Here is a 23265-nt window from a genome sequence, read left to right on the forward strand (position 1 = left end):
ACTAAATTGGATGTAAACATCCTCAAATAAAGCAGAGAGTCAGAACTTAAACCTCCGAGTTGTTGTTTTGTTTCAAATCCAATGTGCTGGAGTGAAGAGACAACACAACCAAAAGGTGTCTCTTTATTTGACCATAAAGTACACTTGTCATTTTGCAATGGTGAATACAGTTACATACGTGGATATGTTGCAATTGGGAATATATATGAATAGCTTTGTACAACCCCTCTTTGTTATTAAGTAAAATTCTGTTTGTTCTCTCTACAGTCTTACCCTCCATCCTGACAAGGTGCGAGTGGCATCTGGCCAGACAGCAGGGGTGGATAAAGACGGGAAGGTGACTACTGCTGTGATATCATTCTGATGCACTTTAATCCACTACATATGCTATAGTTACTTCTTTAAATGTAATATACATTCTTTGTGCACACTTGTGTGTACAGGATTAGTTGGCATCTAGCGGTGAGGATTGCAGATTTCAACCAGCTGAAACTTCTCCTGGTTAGAATTCTTTCAGTGTTCATTGTTCAGGAGGTTGTTTTTTTTTTGTCATTTACTTTTTATTGAGTTTTCATTTAAGGTATTCATACAAATGAAAAGAGACACACCCCAGCAAGGAGGGGGAGAAAACAATAAACTAAACAACATAAGAACAAACATCCTGGGGAGGATCTGGAGGGTCTGAGTTTTGTATATCTGGCATTGTACTTAAATGTTCGTGTGCACTTATATCTTTTGTTTCTTAGAATTACATTTTACATTCTCAAGTCTACATTCAAGAGAGAGAGAGGGGGAAGGAACAGCAAAATGGAATTAAAATGAATTTACATATTCACAAACACTCTTTGCATAGATATATTATACAAAGTCAGGCCTTATGAGCAAGCCATTTGAACCAATATTCTTCAAAGATATCTACTTGATTTCTTAGTTTGAATGTAATTCTTTCCATTGTGTATATGTTATAAACTATATCAATCCACTCATTCATAGTTGGCACTTCCGTTTTCAGCCACTTTTTAGTTAAGGCTTTTTTACAGGCAACCAATAACACTCGAATCAGATAGTTATCTGGCTTTGCCCAGCAAAGTTCTTCTAGATCACCAAGGTACATGGTTTTGAAATTGAGTTTGACCTTCTTCTTAAAGGCTGCTTCCAGGACATCGTGGACAGCTCTCCAAAATGGAGCCACAGAGGGGCAACTCCAAAAAATATGAAAGTGGTTAGCTACTACATTGCCACATGATCTCCAGCAAGCTGTCTGATTAGAATACCCAGTCTTTTGTGCTGGAGTAGAAAAGAAACGAGACATGTTCTTCCAACTAAATTCTCTCCAGAAGAGAGAACTTGTCGTTTGCCATTGCTGTTTGCAGATCCTGTTCCATTCTTCCTGTGTTATTGTAATATTGCCCTCTGCTTCCCATCTTGCTTTGACAGCCAAAGTGTTGTCTCCTTTAAGATTTTGTAAAGCTACATATAATTTAGATATTATTTTTTGATATTTGGCATCTCTATAGGCCGAATTATCTGCAGAGGTCTCCTCCTTTCCAAAACAAACAGACCAGGTGATTTAAACTTGTAAAAACACAGAATAAAGCAGCTTTTTAAAAAATAATAATAATAATAATAATAATAATTACAAATCAGTGTTTTTGTGATGCTGTTTGGCACATGGCAGACAGGCTGCTTTCCCAGCACCTGCTAATGTACGCTTACTTTTTTTCATTGGTAACTTAATGTGTACTTACTTAATTTTGGGTCCAGATGTTCAGGAGGTTTTTACCATAAGCCGAATTATTCACAAAGGTCTCCTCCTCTCCAAAACAAACAGACACTGATTAAACATCATAAATCAGCCCTTTTCTTACACTGCTAGTCGCAGAGGAGCAGCTAACAATGGTGGCCAATGCCAAAACATGAAAATGCAGATGGCTCTATCTAAGGACAGTCAGTATGTTTACATGCACAGTTAAGTCGAGCTACGGTTTTAGCTCAACTAGGCCATTTAATTGGACTACTGTCCCTGTCCCAGTATACAAGCACAGGAGGGAAATCAGTTTATTGACTTAAGTATGTCAGACTCTGCTCTTTCAGCTTATTAGTAATGGACCTTTTTCCAGTTGACCTATTACGTCACAGAACAAATAATCTTCATTCTGTGTTTTCCTCCCATCCATGTATTAAAAAATAATTAACTGTTTTTTTTGCTGACACAGCATGAATTGTGTCTTCTTGTCCGTCCATAAATGCACAGCTCTTGATGTAGATTTCGCTATGCAACTACCAGCTTCTTCTTCTGTTACGCATTTATCACTATTCGACTTCCGGATCAAAGCCTGGGGTGAAAACTGTGGAGAATGCGCAGAGCACCTTGGCCAGTTTGGGTCCGATTGACTGTATATATGCAGGAGTAATTCAACTCCCAATCACATTATCTGGATGTGTTAGTCTGTCTTTGAGAAATTCAATTTAACATGTTTACATATGTTTTAAAAGTCCGGTTTTCGTTGGACTAACGAAATAAATCCTTTTTCTCTAATGCCATGTAAACGTACTAAGTGCTGGGTTGTCCGTTCTGGGCCACTGTAGAAACATGGCAGTGAAACATGGTGAGCTCCATAAATGACGACCCACTCCCTGTGTAGACATAAAACATAAAGATTATAAACATAAAGAAAAAAAACATAAAGATTATAATTTTTAGGTGATTATACACTAAAGAAAACATACTTTTTATATTCCGTTTCTGCCAATATATCCCCCTAAATCCTACACACTGAACCTTAAATACACAGTTCCAAAGTGTTTTGCTTTATTATTTTTCGACTGCATGTTAACATTCAGTAAAACTAAAAAAGTTGCCAAGTATTGTTTTAAAATAACTAGTAATGGTAGCTTCAACAATCTGTTGAATATGAGTGTAAGTAAAGTTTGTGTGTGTGTGTGTGTGTGTGTGTGTGTGTGTTTATGTATCAGCCCCTGCAGCCTTGTGTTCATATCTGGGACTCCACCACCCTGGTCACCCTGCAGCAGATCGGCCTGGGAACCTTCCAGAGGGGAGTGGGATCTGTTGCATTCTCCTTTGCTGTGAGTTGGTTGCGATTTTAACGTACTGTAGATTCTCAAATAGATCTTTACGAATGATTTATCTCAACTGCAGTGAGAACCAGGCCTTAGATATTTCCCCTGCCATCTGTTTTGATAAATTCAGTTTGATACTCATTTTCTCAACACTAAACTTATTTTTACAATTCAAGAGTCATGTCATATTCAGAGGAATATTGTTTTTAACATAGACAAAAAAAAGGCAAAATAGAAGCGACTGGAAACATTCAGCAGTGACAACACTGTTTGCATAAAGTAGAGAGAGCGTTCTCAGTAGTGTGGTGAGTATGACATGACTTTGTTGTAGTGATGGATTAAGTGAATTAGTGCTGTGGAAATTTACATTATACTGAGTTTACAATGTTTACTTGTTGTGGATGTTGTTTCCAGGATTCTGGAGCATTCCTGTGTGTGATCGACGACTCTAATGAACACATGCTGTCAGTGTGGGACTGCAACAAGGGGACAAAGCATGCAGAGATCAAGGTAAACAACAGCCAGGTGTAAATGAACCGTACAGCCTTAATGATAATGAAATTTCAACCTTTTACAGTGATAAGGCTTCTTTATTAGAACTGTGAACAACAGTTATACATACTGTATACTTAAACTTATATTTTGTATTATACAATTAATCTTATGTGACTACACTGAACACATAATAATAAAATGATACTATATGAAATGTATTTCAAAAGTACAATAATAAAATAGTTGCTATAATTTGGACATGAACACCTCTAAAGATGGTAAAAAAGTAAAATACAATTTTGGTTTTAGATAAGAGATATACTTGCTTTTTAACTACATGTTTGTATGGACAACTGATTGCGTCATTAACAGAATTCACATATGAATTGTTCACTATGTACCACGTGTGTTACTTAAAGATTCTCACCTGGCGCGTGCACCAAAAAGTTCCTACCTTTTGGGTTTACTGCAATATATGGCCCACTGAATATACACAGTAGTGTTTCTCTCATTTGGCTGACTTTACATTGTGATGATGTCACAGATTTTTACATCATGTTTCTTGGCTCACGGAACATTTTACAAATATCAAACCTCCACGGATCAAAAATTCACAACAGAGAGAGTCGTAATTGGCTTTGTTTGCAGTTCAAGGTGTCCTGTCAACAGTTTACAGATTGGTAACAGTGGTCTATGGAGAAAATGCCTTTTGGGCTGCAGGGGATTTTTTCACTGCAATACTGTGAGTGGCCACTGGGAAAATTTGCACTCCAAATGGATGCAGGATATGCGGGGCAGCTGTCATGCACACACAAACGCGTTGTTAAAAGCAAGTATATCGCCAGCCTTAGGAAAGGACACATGCTGTGCCTTTAACTGCCTGGAAATCATGAGGACTGTGCTGGGTGCATCTATTGTGCCGACTCTGTGCCAACTATCAAATGCACAGAGACAGGTTGCGCCTGAAGTTGCAAAGCAACCATAACTAGCCTTGTATCATATCCTACTAACCAGAAATTTTGAGATCAGAGCTGATCCTATACCCATTTTCAAAAGTCTCACGTTATTCCTTTGGTCTAAGACAGTCCAAAAACATTGGTTAACACAAACAACTCTTCACTTAAGCCTAAAAGCTAGAGTGCTAAAACTCGAGTTTGTGATGTTATCGGCCAGGCCTATTTAATTGGCAGCCCGTGGACCACATCCAGCCCAGAAGCAACCTCAGAGTGGCCCGGCTAGGGATGAGTACAGAGACCTGGTCACAAAGCTCTCTAGTGCTAAGAGTTGCCCCTAGTGACGACATTCTAGGAAAATTCTTAGAATTGTGACGTTTTCTTAGAAATTCCCCTTGAAGTTAAGACTAGGTCCTTGTAAAGAGAAAAGTTATTCACAAAGCATCTTAGACCTTAAGAGAGCTCAGAACTGTTAGGAGCAGGGAGGAGGACTTTTAAGAGACTTAAGAGTTTCCACACTTTGCAGGCCCACAAAAGGGCATGTCTGTGACAACCAATCACATCTGTTAAAAGAAAGCACCACACCTAGCAACAGGATAAATCACATCCCCTCAGTAATATAAAAGTTTCTGTCCCTTCCTTGCTCAGAGTTGCTCTTAGAACTTTCCTAAATCACTCCTAAACTAACTCCTTACTAAAAGTTTTTAGTCTAAATTAGGAGCTCCCTTAGAGTTCTCTCAGAATGTTTGTGAATATGGCCTGTGGTATTAACGGCCTGAGGCAAAATTAATCAAGACTGTAGTAATAATAGGCTCTGACGTCATCAGCTTTTTCATTGTTACCTTTCAAAGTTTTGGTTTCATTTTGGTTTCATGTATCATCATGCTGCAGCCTCTCTCCTACTCTCTGTATGTCAGGGCTGACCTCCTCCTCAAAGCACACACACACACACACACACACACACACACACACACACACACACTCACCAGAGTGAAGTCAGACAACAGTAGAGAGGCCGTGGTGCAGATCAAGGGAATATAACTTCAAGATTACTCTAGTTGATGACAACTATGCTTGTTACTCTAGGCTAAGTAAGTGCAATAAAACCTTCACTTGTAAAAAGCCAGTACTTTATCAATACACATGTTCAGCATGTAGAAAGCCATATTTCAATCCACTCTGTCCGCAGTCTCTCATTCACTGCTATTATGGGTTACAATTGCAGTCTGCAAAAGCACATCATGCTAGCGGGGCTAACAGAAACTGTTAAAAACAAACTAAAATGAAAGCTGTCTGTGTGTAGTCAAAAGGCCAAAACACACCGGCGGCGTCATATGACGGCAGCGTCATATGACGGCAGCGTCATTGACGCGAGTCAAGTGCCGCCCCCAACACAAAAGCGTCGCGCTGCGGGGCGTCAACCAGATTTCTATTGCACACTCCAGTCCGCTAGGCTGGGAAGTACAAAATAGCACTTTTTCAAGGGCAGCGACGCTGGAAAAATAGGACAATAGCGTAAAGTGCCACGGCACGTCGACGTGCGTCGAGCCGCCACCGGTGTGGGTTTGTAAATAGAAAATAATGGGGGCGGCAGTTTTGACGCGCGTCGTACGGCACCGGTGTGTTTTGGCCTTAAACAGGGCCCATTGGACAAACAATGACAAATTTGAATGAACTCCTCCTAGGGATTTCATCCGATCGACTTCAAATTGGCCTTAACGCTTTTAAGAGGGATCCCTCCTCAGTTGCTCTTCCTGAGGTTTCAACCGTTTTTTTCCCCATTAAAGGGTTTTTTAAAATTGATTGATTGATTGATTGATTGATTGATTGATTGATCTGAAAATGTACCTGACACAGCCGACCTGCAAACAGTGAGTGTCCTCAGTAGAGGGGGGACAGAGAGCAGGATGAATGATTGATACTGATGTCTGTTCTTCATGCTTAGATAACCTTACTTTTTTCACTCAGAATTGTGATGACTTATTTACTTACTTAGACTTAGTTGCTCACGTTCCTATTGGAACATTGAGCAATGAGTCCTTTCCACTTGCTCCGGTCCCTGGCGACCCTCCTTGCACCATGCCAGCTGACACCCATCTCGCTTAGGTCTTCCTTAAATGTCTGTCTCCACGTCTTCTTTGGCCTACCTCTCTTCTTCTTGCCGCCCACTCGCTGGTCTCTCTCTTGGCAGTCGGAGTACGTGTCCAGCCATTCTTCTCCTGTCAGAAACCATGTCAGACAGTAGCGTCACTCCTGCCTTTCTCATCACCTCATTGTTGGTGATGTGGTCTCGCCATGAGATCCTCAAGATGGTTCTGAGGCATCGTCGGTGGAAGACATCCAACATGTTGGTCATGCTGGCAGTCCTCATTCACATCTCGCAGGCGTAGGTCGCTGTTGGAATGACCACTGACACGCACAGGCATAGCTTGATGTCCGTAGTGATAGCTTTGGATGACCATATGTTGCGGAGCCGTTGGAACACTCTTGCAGCTTTGCCGATTCTCGTTCATACGTCTTTCTCCACATCTCCTGTGCTCGAGATGTTACTGCCAAGATAGGTGAAGTTTTCGACGTACTCGATGTCATACTCGCCTAGAGTGAGTGGTGGGTGGTGTTGATCCTGTCCGACGGTCATGGCTTTGGTCTTCTCGTGGCTGATCCATAGACCAACCTTTGCTCTGTGCTCTTGGAGATTGCTGGTCATCTCCTGGAGTGCAACGCGGGTATGACTAATCAGAGCCAGGTTGTCCGCAAAGTCCAGGTCATGCATTGTGATGTCTGGAGGAATGTATATGTTATTGACATGTTAGATTTGTTTCCAGTGAGTGCCATGGACTGTATAAAACTATATCCTGTGTATTTGACCGAAAGTGTAATGTCTGGAGCTGCTCCATAGACAGTGAATGGTGACATACACTGCCTGGCCAAAAAAAAAGTCACCACCAAAAAAAAAGGTCATACACTCTAATATTTCGTTGGACCGCCTTTAGCTTTGATTACGGCACGCATTTGCTGTGGCATTGTTTCGATAAGCTTCTGCAGTGTCACAAGATTTATTTCCATCCAGTGTTGCATTAATTTTTCACCAAGATCTTGCACTGATGATGGTAGAGTCTGACCGCTGCGCAAAGCCTTCTCCAGCACATCCCAAAGATTCTCAATGGGGTTAAGGTCTGGACTCTGTGGTGGCCAATCCATGTGTGAAAATGATGTCTCATGCTCCCTGAACCAGTCTTTCACAATTTGAGCCCGATGAATCCTGGCATTGTCATCTTGGAATATGCCCGTGCCATCAGGGAAGAAAAAATCCATTGATGGAATAACCTGGTCATTCAGTATATTCAGGTAGTCAGCTGACCTCATTCTTTGAGCACATACTGTTGCTGAACCTAGACCTGACCAACTGCAGCAACCCCAGATCATAACACTGCCCCCACAGGCTTTTACAGTAGGCACTAGGCATGATGGGTGCATCACTTCATCTGCCTCTCTTCTTACCCTGATGCGCCCATCACTCTGGAACAGGGTAAATCTGGACTCATCAGACCACATGACCTTCTTCCATTGCTCCAGAGTCCAATCTTTATGCTCCCTAGCAAACTGAAGCCTTTTTTTCCAGTTAGCCTCACTGATTAGTGGTTTTCTTAAGGCTATACAGCTGTTCAGTCCCAATCCCTTGAGTTCCCTTTGCATTGTGCGTGTGGAAATGCTCTTACTTTCACTATTAAACATAGCCCTGAGTTCTACTGTTGTTTTTCTTCGATTTGATCTCACCAAACGTTTAAGTGATCGCCGATCACGATCATTGAGGATTTTTTTTTTCCGGCCACATTTCTTCCTCGAAGACGATGGGTCCCCACTATCCTTCCAGTTTTTAATAATGCGTTGGACAGTTCTTAACCCAATTTTAGTAGTTTCTGCAATCTCCTTAGATGTTTTCTCTGCTTGATGCATGCCAATGATTTGACCCTTCTCAAACAGACTAACATCTTTTCCACGACCACGGGATGTGTCTTTCGACATGGTTGTTTAGGAAATGAGAAGCAACTCATTGCACCAGTTGGGGTTAAATAACTTGTTGCCAGCTGAAAGATAATCGCACATGCAATAATTATCCAATAGGAGGCTCGTACCTATTTGCTTAGTTAAATCCAGGTGGCGACTTTTTTTTTGGCCAGGCAGTGTATGTTCTAGATGAAACTGAGAGCACCCAGGGGAATGGGTACATTTCCTGTTCCAGAACTGAGAACACTACAATAGAATTAAGATCATTTGATTAAAAAAAGAAAAGAAAAACAATCTGTGGTTCCACAAAGTCTCCCAATTATTGTCTGTGGTTCAGACTTAATAAGTGATGACATCACAAGTTTTAGACTTACTGGTTTTGGTTTTGAGAGAAAGTAGTTCTTGTTCACAAATTTTGATTGAACTTTCCCAGGCCAAGGATATAACATACTGGATTTCTCAATTTAGGTGGTGTTCCCCTTCAAGTGTGTATCAGGCCCGAAATGTTGTCCGTGGGACAGATGTAAAGCTCTGGTTGGCCCTGCACTAAAATGATTAACTTCTCCGTATTTATCATAGACTGATATTTGCTGGAGAAAGGGAAGATACCTACGAGCTCTGATTGGTTGTTCCTCAGCACATGACATGCAGTGCACGTTGCTGTCTTTCAGCAAAGTTGAACTTTGTCTCAGGGTGCAGACGTTGTGACTTGAACAACAGACACTTGGATGCTTGGTTGCCACTGTGGCGCCACTCTCACTTTTGAGTGTGCCTTACACATGTCTACATTAAAAATAATGGATTTGAGGACTTAAACGCAGCATGTGTCTGGGCCTCTAGGGAAGTTAATGGACATATGGGCGATTGCTTGCTAACAGGATTGACATAATCTAAGAAAAGGAAATTATGTTTTCATGTTGTTTTTACAGCTTGTAGTGGAATTCCTCTGTTGCAGTGTGGCCAAAAATTAATATGGTGTTTAAAAAAACTTTCTGGCGGGGCATATCGGCTATATATGCAATATTTAGCAGCCGACTACATCTCTGTTCACATAGACATTACACCTGCATTGTGCGTCTTATCTGACCCTGAATGACACACCAACCTAGTTCCCAAAATGTTGGACTGTTCTTTTAATAGGTTCTGACTGCTTTAGAGTGACATGCCTTTACAATCTGAGAAAGTTTTACATCATCTGTCATTTATGAAATTATCAGTCACCACAGGGTTTCACAATCCCTACAGAAACAATGAAATCCTTCATCTGAAGCTAAAGCGTGACAGTCAGCCAGGCTGCTGAATGTGAACACAGTGACAGATTGGCTGTTCTGCAGCCAGATGCCCAGCGTGGCTGCATGCTCAATGTGTAGATGCTTTTCATAAAGGAGGTCTGTTTGGAGAGATTAAAGGGGGGAAAGATGGCGGTGGTGTCTCTGCTCTGCTTTTATGGGCTTTTATCCCAAAATGCCTCAACTTCCCTGAGAGTAATTTCAGCACTGCTGTCATGGCAACAGTGTAAATATTTTATACAGTGAATTTATCCAGCTGTATGTATGTGTGTGTGTTCCGTAATGCAGCAGTGGGAATGTATAGGTGGGTGTTTGAACTTGTATATCATCTCGAGTCAAGAATTTAATGGGCTTGTGCAAGAAGTTATGTCTCGTGGATCGTAGCATCCAGTGTACCGGGTTCAGAGTGGGCAGGCAGTTCAGTGCTGACCCACACTGTATAAACATACGAGTTCATCCAACAGGAACAAGATAATTACACCCCCCTCCCCTCTCCACAGCAGTGGAATAGTCCATATGCCACTTTACAGCGCAGCCATGAATGGAGCTTTTTGTGTAGAAATGATGCTTCTGTACATTCTGTACACACTGTATACATGGTCACTTGCCACTGGAACTGTGGCTGTCATGTGGTCCTTAACAGGAAGTGCACAGTGGGTTTATCAGAGCTAGAAAACAGGGGTTGGCGATATGATGATATTAGATCGTTAACAGTTCAAATGTGTCCATGATCTGCTTCACAGAGAAAATGTTAGTATTGTGCTACTGTACACATTATATCAATTGCAGTTCTATGGCTCATACACCGGTAGCCCCTCCTCCTTTGTTTTTGGAAATGTAGTGGCATAAGTGACAACAGAGAAGAGTTGGTCCCTAGAAAAAATCTTATCCTTTTGGGGATCATGGAGGGGTTGGAGCCTATCCCAGCTGACATTGGGGTGGGGTACACCCTGACCAGGTCGCCAGACTATCACAGGGCTAGCAAATAGAGACAGACAAACATTCACACTCACTGCCAATTTAGTGCCACCAATTAACCTAGCCTGCATGTCTTTGGACTGTGGGAGGAAGCCGGAGTACCCAGAGAAAGCCCACGCTGATGGGGAGATCAAACAAATTTTGCACAGTGGGGCCCCACCCCAGGGACTGAACCAGGAACCCTCTTGCTGTCAGGCAACAATGCCAACCACTGCACCACTGTGCAGCCTAGAAAAAGTCCAGCATAGCTAATATGTAACAATAATAATATATAACAATATAACTGGTTTGGATTTTCCATAACCGACACAGAGCAAACACCAGTTATTTGCAAAGTTTGCAAAGATACGGTTCGCGTATCAGATGGCAACACGACGAATGCTTTTATAACACCTTAAAAGAAAGCACCTGAAAGAGTATGCTGCGAGTCAAACAGTGAGCGGATCCTACGTGAGTGCATCATGCTTAACACGTGTTTGTGTGTGTCGTGTTTTTTAGAGTACCAACGAGGCTGTGTTCGCTGTGGAGTTTAACCCTAGCGACAGCACCAACATCATCACCTGTGGTAAATCCCATGTCTACTTCTGGACACTCACCGCCGGACAGTTCACCAAGAAACAAGGCATCTTTGGAGTAAGACTCACTTGAGTTTATTAAAGTCAGTGATAGTTTTTCCAGTTTTCTGTATCTTTCAATTCCCTTCAGTTCCCTTATTGTTTGATTAAGCTTCCTCAGTTCAGACTTAAAAGGGAAGTAGATAACAGAAGTAAAAGAACTGAAACTTTAGAGTAACCATATGGAGTCTGAAGAGTGCAAATATTATACAAGTCCAAAAGAGATTAACAGTCTGGACTATTCTATAGTGTAAATCTGACTTAAAGTAGATTTGTACTGCTGAAATATGTTATTAGTTTAAAAAGCAAATATTTATTTTTACACTTGTACTAACAGATTGTTCTAAAAACAATCTTTTTAGAAATACAAGAAGCCGAAGTTCATCCAGTGCTTTGTGTTCAGTCTGACTGGAGATGTTCTGACCGGAGACTCTGAAGGAAACATCCTGACGTGGGGAAAATCAGCCGCAGATGTCAAAACACTTGGTAAAGGAGCTAAAGGTCAGTGCTGTAGATCAATGTACACGACTCAAAATGAAATGTCAATATGAGGTCTAATTCTTTGTCAGTTTGAATACCAAAACTTCCATGAAAGCTCAAATTTAAGAAGAAGAAGAACCTTAAAAAAAAAAAGAAGATAAACAAGAATATGAGCAAAGTGACAAAACTTGTGGCCCTCATTAGCCTCCAAACACAGCGATAACCCAGCTTATTATCCCACAGAGACCTTCCAGATCATGCGACAAACCAGAGCTCACGAAGGCAGCGTGTTTACCCTGTGCACCCTGCAGGGCGGCGCTCTGCTCAGCGGAGGAGGGAAAGACCGTAAGATCATCCGCTGGAGCGCCGACCTGGCACCTGAGAGAGAGTGTGAGGTGAACCACAACTGTATGTGTGTGTGATGCTGTTGGTGGAGGGCTCTGTGGAAATAAGGGAGAAAGTGATGATTGTTGATGAATGTAATTGTTTATCCAGATTCCAGAAAATTATGGGGCTGTCCGTACCCTTGCAGACGTGGATGGTGAGGAACTATTAGTTGGTACGACCCGTAATGCCATCCTCAGAGGCACCTTCTCAGACGGGTTTGTGGCCATAGTGCAGGTATGCTAACAATGCAGTGTACTTTTGTTTGCTTTTTTTAGGAGTAGATATTCTTGGATTGAGGCTACTAAACAGGTTTGTATGAACAAGTGCAGTTTAATACAGCAGCAAACACTTCATGAGTAGCTACTCTGTCAGAAAAGCAACTGGAGTATCTGTTTACAGTGCAGCCGAACAAACGAATATTGGTTTAATGAAGAAGCCACTCAGTAATCTTTTTTCTATCATGTTGTGAGAAAGTATGATCTGCTGATTAGAAATAACCCTAAACTAATGCTAACCTTTGCCAGCTGAATGCTTGTAATAAGTATCAGCAGCAGTACAATGTTTTATTTTCTTTAGCCACAACATAGAACTCTCATATGGTGTAAAGAGAGTGAACAGTACACATTGGGGCTTATCTAGTGAGATAAGATCACAAACAGTAACACTGTGATACATGCTCACTGATATTGTTAACTGATATCCCTCACGTACCTAAAGGCAGTTTGAATCCCGTGTGGGAATGGCAGACTCCGCCACACTGAATGTTAATACTTTAAAGGACTATTGCAGGAAAAATCTGACCATGAACAGCATCTTGAGGCCCTTTCTATATGAGCCACCTGTCAAACTTTTATTGTTTCAGTTACTATTGTGCTTATGTAGTGCCAATTTACGTAAGAAAATTTCCTCCAAGGACCATGTGTTGTTAACTGTGTACAATGTGCATGATGGGCACTTGGGGCTGAATAGACTCATGTACACTGCACAGAGATGAGGAAGAGTGAGGGGCTCAGAGGCTCATTTTTGTTCTGTGGTACTCTGTAATGTGTTAATTCAGCCCTGAGTATCTTATATCCAAATTTATTCGGTGAGTTTAGATCTAACAGATTACAGTCAACAGCTGGCATCAGAATGCCTGTTTGCAATGTCTCTGCTGACCACTGGAATTTGGCCTCCTGCTCACATTTGATTTTTGTTTGTGGGAGACTGAAACCACTTCCAGACAGTAAACACGGCTAAAGTCTAAAGCCAGTGTTCACTACATCCCACAAGTGTTGGAGAGAAGGAACAGCATGAATTTGTTATGTAACAAAATGTTAATACAAATAAATACACAGAACGGCTTACAGACGTTTAATAAGCCATATATTTAAAGTGTGGTTGTTGTTGTTTTTTTTTGGTTAATTTGAAAAACAACATTGTAGATGAAAAGCTTCAACAGCTTAAAGCTGAAAAGTTAATCCCAAACCCTGTAAAATAATTAAAACGAATATATTAATGATAATTTATATTTATGTGGGCATTTTTCAATTCTAGGTCATTTTAATTTTTTAATTTCTGATGGGGTTTTGTTTTTTTGTTTTTTTAATCATTTTTTTTTCCTCTGAGAATTGCCACCGTAACATGGTGGAGGGGTTTGCATGTCCCTGTGATCCTGGGAGCTGAGTTGTCCGAGGTCAACGCCCACCAATACTTGTTTTTAAAAGTTAATATTATTTTCTAAGAGTGTTTGCAGAACGCTCTTAGAAGGCAATTTCTTTGGGCAAATACACCTACAGAGTGTGTAGTTATGATGATGCAATATCACGTACACAGTAGTAACATTAAGCAATTAATTTTACTGTATATTGAACAAGATAAAACAGATTGTTGCTTCATTGAACTGTGTGTGTGTGTGTGTGTGTGTGTGTGTGTGTAGGGTCATGTAGATGAGATGTGGGGCCTGGCGACACACCCCTCTCAGAACATCTTCTTCACCTGTGGCCACGACAGGCAGGTGTGTTTGTGGAAAACAGAGGAACACACGCTGGACTGGTGCATCACCCTGGAGGTAGCACACACTCATCCTCATCCTGGACTCAATTTATTTATAGCGTAAATGTTTCAGCCGACTAACAGTACTTACATTTGAATAAAACACATTGATGCTCATTGCAGTGCTGACACATGCTGTTAACTCATCCTGTTTGTCTCTGACAGGAGTATGGGTTGTGTGCTGACTTCTGCCCTAATGGATCAGTGGTTTCAGTCGGCCTCAGCACAGGAAGGTAATACAGCACAACATGCTGGCACAATAACACAGAGAAAATCACTTTAATAATCAAGATATGTAGTATATAATTAGAGAAGCATTGTAAAGGAATAGTTTGTGTTCCGTGATAGTGTTCAGATGGAAAGTGCAGAGAGGAACTGCAGAGTTTTGTGGTAACTGTCTGTGGATTGTGGGGTTTGGCCGATGTAAAAAATTTCAAACTGGTCTGATATTAAGCCAAACACCAGACTGGATTGGTATACCGAATTTTACCAGGTGTCCCACTTGACTCAGCAGTCACTCCTGAGTGGAACATTAAGACACTGTGTCCCAACAGGAAACTAGCGTCTGCTTATAGTGTAGCATCGCCTTACATCAGAGCTCTCTGGCCACACTGAATCCATTAAATATGCACTGCTGTTGCCTCATGTAAACAAACCACGCAGCTATTAGCTGTGCTCAAGATAAGACTAGAGATGTGACCACTTAAAAGATGGGTGAGTAGCCTATTAGCTATCTTCCTACATTTGTAACATTGCTTTTAAAACAGAAAACACACATTTTATATTGTATATATTTACTGGAAATGACATACAATATAGCCAACAGCAAGTAGTCTAGCTTGTTATTAGCAATTGTCATTTAGTTTATCAGAAGCTTTCAGCTCCCTTGCAATCCCTCCAGCCAGCTGCCACCTTATTTAGATTTATGTAGTGAAATAAGGAGGTATCATGGAGGTAATTCCTCATTTCAACTTCATAAATCAGCCGTTTCTTGTCCATCATGGTGCTTTCAAAGCGAGCATCTGGAATAATTAGAAACATGGTATGCGGCAAAAGTTCAACTGAAAACGGAATAGGGATGCACAATAGTATCGGTCATCGGTATCTGCAAATATTAATATTCTTCTTTCATGTGTTTTATCCTCAAATATGAATTTGAATCAGCCAACATGCTTTTTCTTATTTTGCACAACGAATGAATATTACATACATTTAAAAGCATTGTATTTCATGTCTCCATCCACTGGTGGGCCATCAAGATAAGAGTATACATGCATAATATGATGTGAATTCCACTACAGAAGAGACTTGATGATCACTAAGATTAGGTGGGTATACAAGTGGATATATCTATATCGGTTATCGGCCAAATACGTTTTTATATATCGGCATACAGACATTGGCAAAAAATCCAATTTCGTGCATCCCTAAAACAGATCTTGCAGCCAGTTAGGACTCCTCTTTCGTCAGCTTCAGATCCAAAATGTTGCCATATTGGTGCAGTTGTAGTTTTCTTGAGAGACTAACTCTGCAATGTCTCCTCTCGCTACACCAAAAACCAGATTTACATTCTATTTTTTAAACACAAACTGTTGAACGATCCATGTATTGCAATAAAGGTAGATTACATGTTTAGAGGATGAAGTATAGATATTCTGTGCCATAACATAGATGTGACTGAAAAGACTAAAGAGCTGCCTGCTATTCAGTCAGTTGTCACCACTGACGATACCTGGTAAACCTCTCCTACCCCTCTGTAACACTCACAGGTGGATGGTCCTCGACCTGCTGACCAGAGAGGTGGTGTCTGAGTCCACTGATGGGAACGAGCAGCTGTCTGTCATGAGATACTCACCAGGTCAGACTTTAGTGCCAGCACTCTATTGTCTAACTACTCTCACAATGACTGCAGAAATAAAATAACGAAAAGTAATAATTATAATTTAAAAACTCATTAAGTGTTTGTAGTCAGGAGGTTATTTCCACAATAGCAGAGATGGAGCACACTGACTGAACCATATACATAATCTGATATTTAAGAACAGGCCAGTGTGTGACAAAGCCAAAACATCAGTCTAAATTCAATTTCAATGTACTTTATGCTCTGAATGAAAAAAAAACAAGCATGGACCCTAAGAGAAAGATATTGTGGAAATCCCCACTAACAGCATGAATGGCCTCCTGTGTTCTCAGATGGCAGCTTCTTAGCTGTTGGATCTCATGACAACTTCATCTACATCTACAATGTGACCGAGAGTGGCCGGCGTTACACCCGCTTCGGGAAATGTAATGTGAGTTAAATATCAAATCCATGTCTAAATGTTTCCTCTTGTTCCTGGGATTGTCTCCTGCTCCAGGCTGACTTTCTCCAAGTGTTATTGTTCTGTGCATGTTCGGCCATGGTGGCTAGGGATGTTGGTCTTGGTTAATTTTGCTTTCGATTAACCGGCAACCAGCTGGTTAATTTTTGAGGAAAAAAACACACAAAATGACATGAAATACGAGAGGCGTTTTCTTTTGGTCTGGCGCTCCAGTGACTCAGTGAGCTTTAGCACCACATTACAAAGCACTATCCATTTAGAGGTGGTGAAATTGTAATGTTTTTTGATGTAAATGTTTTGCCTTTGCTGACAGACAGCTGGCTAGCCCTATTAACGTGCAGAAACATGGTGTCTATTGCTCACCCTCCAGGCTCCACTGCCATGTCTACGCTGCACTGCACACAATCTTGGTTGGGTGGGAGCTAATGTTAGCTACCTGTATTACTCAATCGGTGATTACCGATGGTAACACCATCTCAGCGGGACAGCTTTGCAAACCCCTTTAGCACAGTGCAGAGCGGCCAAGGCTAGCTAACAGATGAAGCATGAGTATCTTATAAGGGACTGTTCTGTTTTTATTTATCAGAGGAGGTGGGTGGCTGCGGTGTGACTTCTTTTTGGTTTTTTTTGTTTTTTTGTTTTTTTTTACCTTCCCCACAGCTACAAATATTTTTCCTGCCTCCCTGAGTGACTGGCGGGAAATGCATGACCCTGCCTCCACCATAAATTAGTTATTAGATTTTTCAAACTTTCCCTTTGATGTTTGAAAGTTAAATGTTAAAAGTTTAAGATGAAATCCTGGGGTTTGAAAAAAAAAGCCTTGGTTTTTCATTCTTGGCATCCATGCTAGTTAATTCATGCAAACAGTTCAGTTTTGGCCAAATCTTAAATGAGACGTAGAATAAAGTGATTTCAATAAAATATCGCTATTTTAACTGGAAATTTGTTTTTTTGTTTTTTTTCTGATGGAAGCCTTTCTTGCACATAATGTGTCCAAAGACAAATTTAAAAATCCAAGGATAATTCCTGTTTTCACAATTTCAGGCTATGCCCCTCCCCTAAGCCAAAATAAAAAACTTAATGCTAACTATTCAGTTCGTCTTGAACAAAGTAATGAAATTTGGTAATATTCTATATTTTTCCTATAGTCACATCAATGTCCCTTCATCACCATGAACACACATTGTAGTTTATTTGGATTCAATCCCACATACATCATACTGTTGCAAAAAAACCTCATTATACTAGAGCACCAAATGTGGATTCATTCACCGCTAAAAATAGTCCCCAATAAATGCTCTGTTTACTGCTGTTTGTGTAACGTTTGTTTAAACACAACAGTGACCATCTGTTTTAGGAAAATAATGAGCCTTTTTAAAAAGGTAAAACTATGTATTTGTGAAGTGTTTTTAAAGATTTATATCCAAGACTCACTCTGGCCTGCACACATTTCTAAAATCTGACCCAGCTGAGCCCAGTTTTTCTGCCAAATTTAAGACCTGAACCTGACCCAAGACCCAAGCCTAATGCAATTTCTTTCCGCTGGGCATTGTACATCCATTAGCTGCACATGACATGCATGGATGCAGATGTTTGGCAGAGTCAGAAAGAGAAAGAGAGAGACGTCTTAATAAATAACATTTTTTGGATGCTTTATTTCTGTTTTTCATCTTAGAACAGACAACCAGACACAAAAGATGGCATTTAACAGTCCAATAAGAACATGTGGTACACATGGGGAACATTCCAACAACAAACCCTCACCACCTCTCACCCTGCCGTCTACCCACACAGCTTGTCAGGAAAAGAAAATTAATAACAAGAACAAAAAAAAGAAAACTTTTGTAACAGTATAAAAAACACAGTTTCAGCAACAGTAGCATCAGAGCAGACCATTTCATAGTTGGGTTATACAGCATCATGTGTCTCTGCTTATCTGTCTAATCAGGGTCACTCCAGCTTCATAACTCACCTGGACTGGTCCAAAGATGGAAAGTACATTATGTCTAATTCAGGCGACTATGAGATCCTTTACTGTAAGTGAATAAGTACCATACATAAATCCTTAGACAGTGTGACACTCTACTGATCTGACTCTGAACATGGATGTCTTCTGACAGGGGACATAGCAGCAGGCTGTAAACTGCTGAGGAATCGCTTTGAGAGCAAAGACAGAGAGTGGGCCTCCTACACCTGCGTGCTGGGCTTCCATGTCATGGGTGAGACACAGAGCATATTCCTCCTTTCATGTGTTGCATCCTCTAAACAACATGGTGCCAGATTGATGACTGTGTTGCTGTTTCAGGTGTTTGGTTGGAGGGCTCAGATGGCACAGACATAAACGCCCTGTGTCGCTCTCACAGTGAGAGGATGGTTGCTGTGGCTGACGACTTCTGCAAAGTCCATCTCTTCCAGTACCCCTGTCCTAAACCTAAGGTACCACTCGTATACACTGCATATCACTCACTTTATGAGTTAAATAACTGGAAATAATTTCCTCTTTCCTTTAGAACGTATTTTTCTTTAACTGCTTCCTTAAAATAAAGAGGAAAAACCTGTTTGGACTATGTGTTAACAGCAATGACTCTCTGACACCTCTCCTGACTCCTTTAATGGCAGCTGCTGACACCTCCAGTAATTTATGAGTGCTGAGTGATTTCTAGGTGCAGGAGAATGTTGTAGTACTGCACAGGTGCTTTGTGTTATATAATTGGTTTAATTTCAATTAGCTAATAATTACTAAATTTTGAGAGCTAATTGTTAACGTACTGTCTGGAAACTGAGAGCAGTGACAGCCTCTGCACGGCTGTTTGCCTGCCTCAGACTCATGATTTAGACACACCATATACATACACTGCTAAAATCAATGAAACTTTTTCCCTGAGAGCAGTATTTCTGATCAGTATCTCAGTAGATCCTAATCATTTCAGAGCCTGTCTTGTGATTAAATTCAGACTTTTCCCTCAGTATCTTAAGTAATCCAGGTGGTGGCAGAAGAAGGATTCAAATCTTTTACTTAAGTTTACTTAAAAATACCAGTATAATAATAATACAGAGCACCTAAGGTCCCATTAAGTGATATTTTTAATTTGTACACACAAGGAAAAATAAGTCAATCTCCGGGGACTCAAGGGACTACATATGATAATGCAAAGTAGCTGTAAAAATCTTTTTACAGTTTAAGATTTGGGGGGATTTAGTGGCATCTAGTGGTAAAGATTGCACATTGCAACCAGCTGAAAATTCTCTCGGTTAGAATTCCTATCCTGTTCTTTGTTTTGAATTATCTACAGAGGTCTCTTCCTCTCCAAAACAAACAGACCAGGTGATTTAAACTAGTATAAACACTGAATAAAGCAGTTTCAAGTTACAAATCAGTGTTTCCCCGAGGCTTTTCAGCTCATTGCAGGCTAGCCGCCAGCCCATCACCTGCTAATGTATGCTCACCTATTCTCTCTAGTAACTTAAGATCCAGGCATTCAGGTAGTTTTAACTGGGAGCCGAATTCTCCACAGAGGTCTCTTCCTCTTCAAAGCAAACAGATCCAGTGATTTAAACTGGTAAAAACACTGCATAAAGCAGTTTCACTTTTAAAAATCAGCATTTTGTCGCAGCTTTTCATCGCGGAGGAGCTGCTAACTGTGGTGGAGAATGCAATAATAGGAATGGCCCTATCTAGAGCCAGTGTTTGGTTTGTACGTCCTGGAGTACGGTAGAAAACAAGGCAAACAACATGGAAGACCCTCTGCCTATGAAGATTTAAATGGCATTCTAAGGTAACAAAAACACAACAATTCTTATTTTCAGGTGATTATACACAAAAGAAAACTTCTGCCAATATATCCCTCTAAATCCTACACACTGGACCTTTAGGTAAAAGTACACAAGTATTATCAGCAATATGTTCTTAAAGTGTAAAACATAAAAGTACTTGATCTACAGAAAAATGTCACCAGTGACTGATATATTATTATGTGTCACTCATGACACGCGGTGCAAATTCATGTATATTTGCATCTTTGCACTGACTTTGTATGTAATCTCACCATGTGAAAAGCTCACTTCGCATTTGTTTTGGACAACCATGAGAACTACAACTGTTCCAATTGAAGAACTATTGATAAAAGTACAAACAAGGAATTGGGATAAGAAATTAATAAGCTATTGTTATCAAATATTTCTATATATGAATTCAAATAATACAATAAAAGTTAAAGAGAGATGGGAAATTGAGACTAATTCAACTATATCACTAGATATGTGGGAATAAATATGTACTGAAGCACATCTGGTAACTAATGCAAATGTGTGGAGGGAATTTAAATGGAAGGTAATCATGAGGTTCTTCCGGACTCCTGAAATTGTGGCCAAATTTGGCACAACACACTCAAATAAATGCTGGAGAAATTGTGGCCCACACATTGGCAACCAAACCCACATATTTTGGTTATGCCCAAAATTAAAAACATTCTGGGAAGAAGTGTTTGGAACGCTTAAAGAAGTATTTTGAAGTAACATTACAATGGACCCTACAGTGGCTCTATTGGGTCTACTACCGAAAGCCATCAAAGGAAGAGCCAAAAAATATCTTCTACAAATACCACTGACAACAGCAATTAAATGCATCACAGTTAGGTGGTTAAAGCCTAATCCTCCAACACACAATATGTGGATTGAGAAAATAAAGGAAATACATCAGATGGAAAAAATAACTTACTCCCTTAGACTTCAAAAAGACATATTTACTAAAAGGTGGAGCGCTGTCATGGGCATACTATGATAATGAGGAATGCCTGTATACATTCCAAATTGAATCTATGTCATTAATCTGATACTTTTGATTTATTTACTCAATTTTATTTATAATTATTTTCTTTTTTTTCCCCATTTTATTTATTTTTATTTATTCAATTATCTTTTCACTGTTTTCTACTATTACAGTTGTAGGTGCTTTTGTTGTGTCCCAATTGTCATTATGTTAGTACTACTGTATATTGAAAGTTTGTTTTGAGAAAACAGCAGATATGATGAATATGACTGTATGTATGATTATATGTGAAACTGAAATAAAAATTAAGTTCAAAAAAAAAGAAAAAAGAACTACAACTGTTCCTAGGTCTTGTGGTGTGGACAAAGTAAAAGGGGGGGGAGGATTCTTAGAAAAATTAAAAAGTTCTGCCAGTTCGAAAACGCCTCCTCGGGCTTTTATAAAGAGTGTCCTCTTTCTTTCTTTCCTCTCCAGGCACCGAGCCACAAGTATGAGGGCCATGGCAGCCACGTCACCAACGTCTGCTTCACCCACAGTGACTCCCACCTCCTCTCCATGGGCGGGAAGGACACCTGCATTCTTCAGTGGAGGGTGATCAGAGGTGGTGTGGGCGACAGCAGGGAGAGACTGGCCTCTGCCTCGGCCTCGTCCACCTCCACCAGCTCTCCTGAACCTGCCACCAGCTAGGAAGGACATGCGTTATTAACAGTGACAGAGGGGGGAGTGTTTACACACAGCCAGAGAGGCGTGTTAGTCAGTGGACAGCAGCCACAGTTAATGGACTCAGCTGGCCTCTGTGGTGCCACTGCTGCCTCAGTTTCATACAGAACATGTAGGGGAATCCTCTCCAGGAGGAGATCCACATTACATTTACACTTACACATCTTCACAATCATGTAAATCCTTGTGAAACTGGACAGCGTGATTCTTCCCTTAACACAGAATCTTTGTCATTCTGTTGAATATGTGGTGAGGATCATTAGAAGTGGTCATCTGTGTTTGCTGGTACAGAACATGACTCGACTTCTATAGTGACAAAGACTTTGGTTTCAGTGAACATTCCTGTGTTTTTGTCCATCTCGTTTATCAAACTTACCAAAGTGCTGCATTGTGGCATATGCCACTGGGCCTATAAAGACGTTTGCATAATGTTTCTACATGTTTTTAATATTTTAAGCAGTGTTTAGTTGACATCTCAGCTAATATTGAAGCTGTTTTTATGCTTGCATCAGACTGTGACAAACCTGTTCCAATGAAATCAATTCTCAGCATTTCTGACTAATTAATTTCTCTAACAGTAGATCAGTACACTTGAAATGATTACTTTAGTACAGTTTTTATATATTTAAGAGAACATTGGGAATACTGTGATGTTGTATCTGTCAAGCTCCCAATAAATAACTGAAGACTGGAAAGTGTATTGTGTGTGAAGTGTCACTAGTGGGCAGTGCTGCTCCAGGGATTGTGTGCAGTGTTGCGTGTTGAGTAAATGCATGTTCCCAAACTCTGAGCCCCACAAGCACAGAAGGAACCTGGTCTTCCAGTTCAGTTCAGTTAATGAAGCCTACTGCAAACTTTGCTAAAAAACAAAACAAAACAACAACATCTTTTCACAGAAGATAACAGGTAACTAAGTCAGTAGTCTCAAACCTAATAGAATAGAAAGACCTTTATTGTCATCATACAACATGTGTATGACGAAATTAAAACAGCTGCCTCTGATGGTGCAAGGAAGAATAAAAACAAACAAGTAAACTATATAAAACAATCTACACTATAAACAATACTGCAAACAAACAATAAATAATAAATACAATCCAAAATATGAAACTGAAGTAAAGTAGCAATACCACAGTG

At 40.4% G+C, this 23265-nt stretch overlaps 1 protein-coding gene across 2 annotated transcripts in view; it reads left to right on the forward strand.

Annotated features, from left to right (window-relative positions):
• The window catches only part of eml3 (EMAP like 3), a 79203-nt gene extending 56380 nt beyond the window's left edge, over positions 1 to 22823 (forward strand). For both annotated transcript variants that reach the window (XM_033610085.2, XM_033610086.2), the window contains 15 exons: positions 268 to 337; positions 2977 to 3087; positions 3496 to 3591; positions 11303 to 11437; positions 11781 to 11919; positions 12142 to 12293; positions 12394 to 12519; positions 14204 to 14335; positions 14485 to 14552; positions 16089 to 16177; positions 16513 to 16610; positions 18589 to 18676; positions 18761 to 18859; positions 18946 to 19076; positions 21883 to 22823. In XM_033610085.2, the coding sequence (XP_033465976.1) occupies positions 268 to 337; positions 2977 to 3087; positions 3496 to 3591; positions 11303 to 11437; positions 11781 to 11919; positions 12142 to 12293; positions 12394 to 12519; positions 14204 to 14335; positions 14485 to 14552; positions 16089 to 16177; positions 16513 to 16610; positions 18589 to 18676; positions 18761 to 18859; positions 18946 to 19076; positions 21883 to 22095 (1747 nt within the window). In that variant the 3' untranslated portion in view covers positions 22096 to 22823. The remainder of the gene's footprint in view (positions 1 to 267; positions 338 to 2976; positions 3088 to 3495; positions 3592 to 11302; positions 11438 to 11780; positions 11920 to 12141; positions 12294 to 12393; positions 12520 to 14203; positions 14336 to 14484; positions 14553 to 16088; positions 16178 to 16512; positions 16611 to 18588; positions 18677 to 18760; positions 18860 to 18945; positions 19077 to 21882) is intronic.
• The last annotated feature ends 442 nt before the right edge of the window (positions 22824 to 23265 follow it).

This window comes from Epinephelus lanceolatus, chromosome 22 (assembly GCF_041903045.1).
Source record: "Epinephelus lanceolatus isolate andai-2023 chromosome 22, ASM4190304v1, whole genome shotgun sequence".
Taxonomy (NCBI): Eukaryota; Metazoa; Chordata; class Actinopteri; order Perciformes; family Serranidae; genus Epinephelus; species Epinephelus lanceolatus.